Genomic DNA, 2,255 nt, shown 5'->3' on the forward strand with positions numbered 1-2,255 from the left:
CTGATTATGTTCAGTCATTTTGTCAATTCTATACACAAAAGTAATTGCCAAAGGTCCCTTGAGTTTAACAAGTATTTTAAAGTTGAAAAATTATAAAAACAAAGGTAAAAAAAAAATTAGAGCCTTAAAAATTTGTACTCTTATAGCTCCACATAAAACCAATTACTACATTAAAGAAAAATCCAAGAAAAATGCTATCCTTTACAGCATTACGACTTGATTTAGTATGTAGACAAACTACTTGTGTACTTCATTAGATAAAAAGTTTATTGTCAGCAAAGAGTAAAGCTGGAGGAGGAAGAGCAAAGAAACCATGCTTAGATAGGAACCACATCGAGTAACTGCCTTCAGACAAATTGCACATGCGCATTACAGTGAAGACAGTTGGATACCACTGTCTCACAAGGTCATACACACACAAAGATGTTTGTTTAGCAAGATAAAGGGACCAAATATTTTTGCCCAAATCACAGTTCAACTTTCTACAGAATTTCAGATGTTATGGTATATTCTTACCTTTTGCAGACTAGTAGGATTTAGCTGTGTTTTATCTATTATTTTCACAGCAACCTTGGGGAAAAAACAAACATGTATTACTATCTCAGAAAAATGTTTGAACAAAAACATACTGCACCTCTGTGAGCAAAAGGTTAGATGTGCCTATACGACATGCATACATGTCTTCTTTTATGCATTTCATCAAGCAAAATTTCTCACCTATTAGGATCTACCAGAAGTAGCTCAGAACTTTGCCACTGGATGGAAACCATGGAACCAGTTTTATACTTATCGGTGTTTGGACACAACAACATTACCCTGTCCACTGCAAAACCAGGCCCTCCAAACACAAGATCTACCTACCTAACAACAGATTATCAATATCAATGAAACTATTTAGCAATAGATTTCTCTTTGGTTTTGGAAATATTTGGGGATGAACAAACCCTCCCACAGCCCCAAAATACCCCCTGATGCACAACAAAGTTTTTGATCTCTTCATCAGGAAGTTCCATTTTAAAAAAAAGGGTTGAGCAGTTAGAGGGGAGAAAACTCAGGCACCTCAGGTAACTTTTCATATATCCTGAAACAGCCTCTTTGCATCTTCCTTTATGATGACAAAAAATGGGCTTTTTCTATTCAGAAGAGAAAAGTAAAAGAATAGCAGAAATACTTATTATAAAGATAGCCAAAGAGAATATAAAACATACTGTCAGTCTTTTCTTGGTTTTGAAAGGCTTACCTCTCTTCCAGTAAGCACATGCCTTGCCAGTTTCACTTTGGCAAAATTTCCTTTTCCTATCGTTTTCAGTAAGCGATAATTTCCAATGTGAGGATGCTCTTCATTGGTAGACGTAATGGAATTTCTACATCTGGGGATGTTTTGTCTGCTACTTGACTTGATAGGCTGGACATGTGGTTCAGTGTATCCATCCACAGAGGTATGCTGGAAAGCAGATAAAATAGTTGGGAATTTCGTTCGTTACTTGGATTTTAGACAGCTGCAGCAGAATAGACTAAAAGCATAAAAAGGGGTAGATGGGAGTAATTTACTTTTTACAAGTATAACTGATTGGGCAGAGTTTGATGCATGTCTCAAGAAAACGGTCTGCAAAAAGATTTTACCAGCTCCAAAAGTATAACTAGGGACACCTAGGCAGCAATTAACAAACTGTTACAGGTTGGGGTTTTTTGGGGTTTTTTTTTTGTTTTTTGTTTGTTTGTTTTTGATAATATGAAACTATGCCAAACTACACCACTATGTTGCAAATAAACTTCTCTATTCATAACCAAATTTAGTCTTTTAAAAACAAACCGTACAAAAATTTGTATTTTGGCATATTTGGAAGCGAGGTTTCACTCTATTTTTTCTTAACTTTCTTCATCTCAAATAAGAGTATGAGAAAAATATTTTTTCAAGTAAGCTTTGTTCCCCAAACCCGTTTGCATCTTTTTGCAAGTCATAGAAGTTCTTATTCAAGTAATGAGCTACCTTTAAAATAATCTAGTCTTAAAAAGAAACCCCCATGAGATCTCATAAATATATTTTGAATCTCAGAAATTCTGAGGAACTAAAAAGATGTTATTTTTAATGCATACCAACACATCATCCCACATGAAATGTTAGTCACTGGAAATCTGCACTGCTGCTGTACTCTTAACTTCCAAGTATATAAGGGGCAAGATACAGATGGGGCTTGGGAATGTTCCAAGAAGAAACCAAAATAACAGATGATGTCAAAGAGGTGTTAAATGTT

The 2,255-nt window shown here is 35.1% G+C and overlaps 1 protein-coding gene across 1 annotated transcript; it reads right to left on the reverse strand.

Moving 5' to 3' along the window:
- Positions 1 to 516: 516 nt before the first annotated feature.
- On the reverse strand, positions 517 to 1,444 carry LOC104626161 (serine/threonine-protein kinase MARK1-like; the record flags this gene model as incomplete). Its single annotated transcript, XM_010294011.1, has 2 exons — positions 517 to 570; positions 1,241 to 1,444. Coding segments are annotated over 2 exons (258 nt in total), but the record flags the coding sequence as incomplete, so codon positions are not given.
- Between the last annotated feature and the right edge of the window lie 811 nt (positions 1,445 to 2,255).

This window comes from Phaethon lepturus, unplaced genomic scaffold (assembly GCF_000687285.1).
Source record: "Phaethon lepturus isolate BGI_N335 unplaced genomic scaffold, ASM68728v1 scaffold18469, whole genome shotgun sequence".
NCBI lineage: Eukaryota > Metazoa > Chordata > Aves > Phaethontiformes > Phaethontidae > Phaethon > Phaethon lepturus.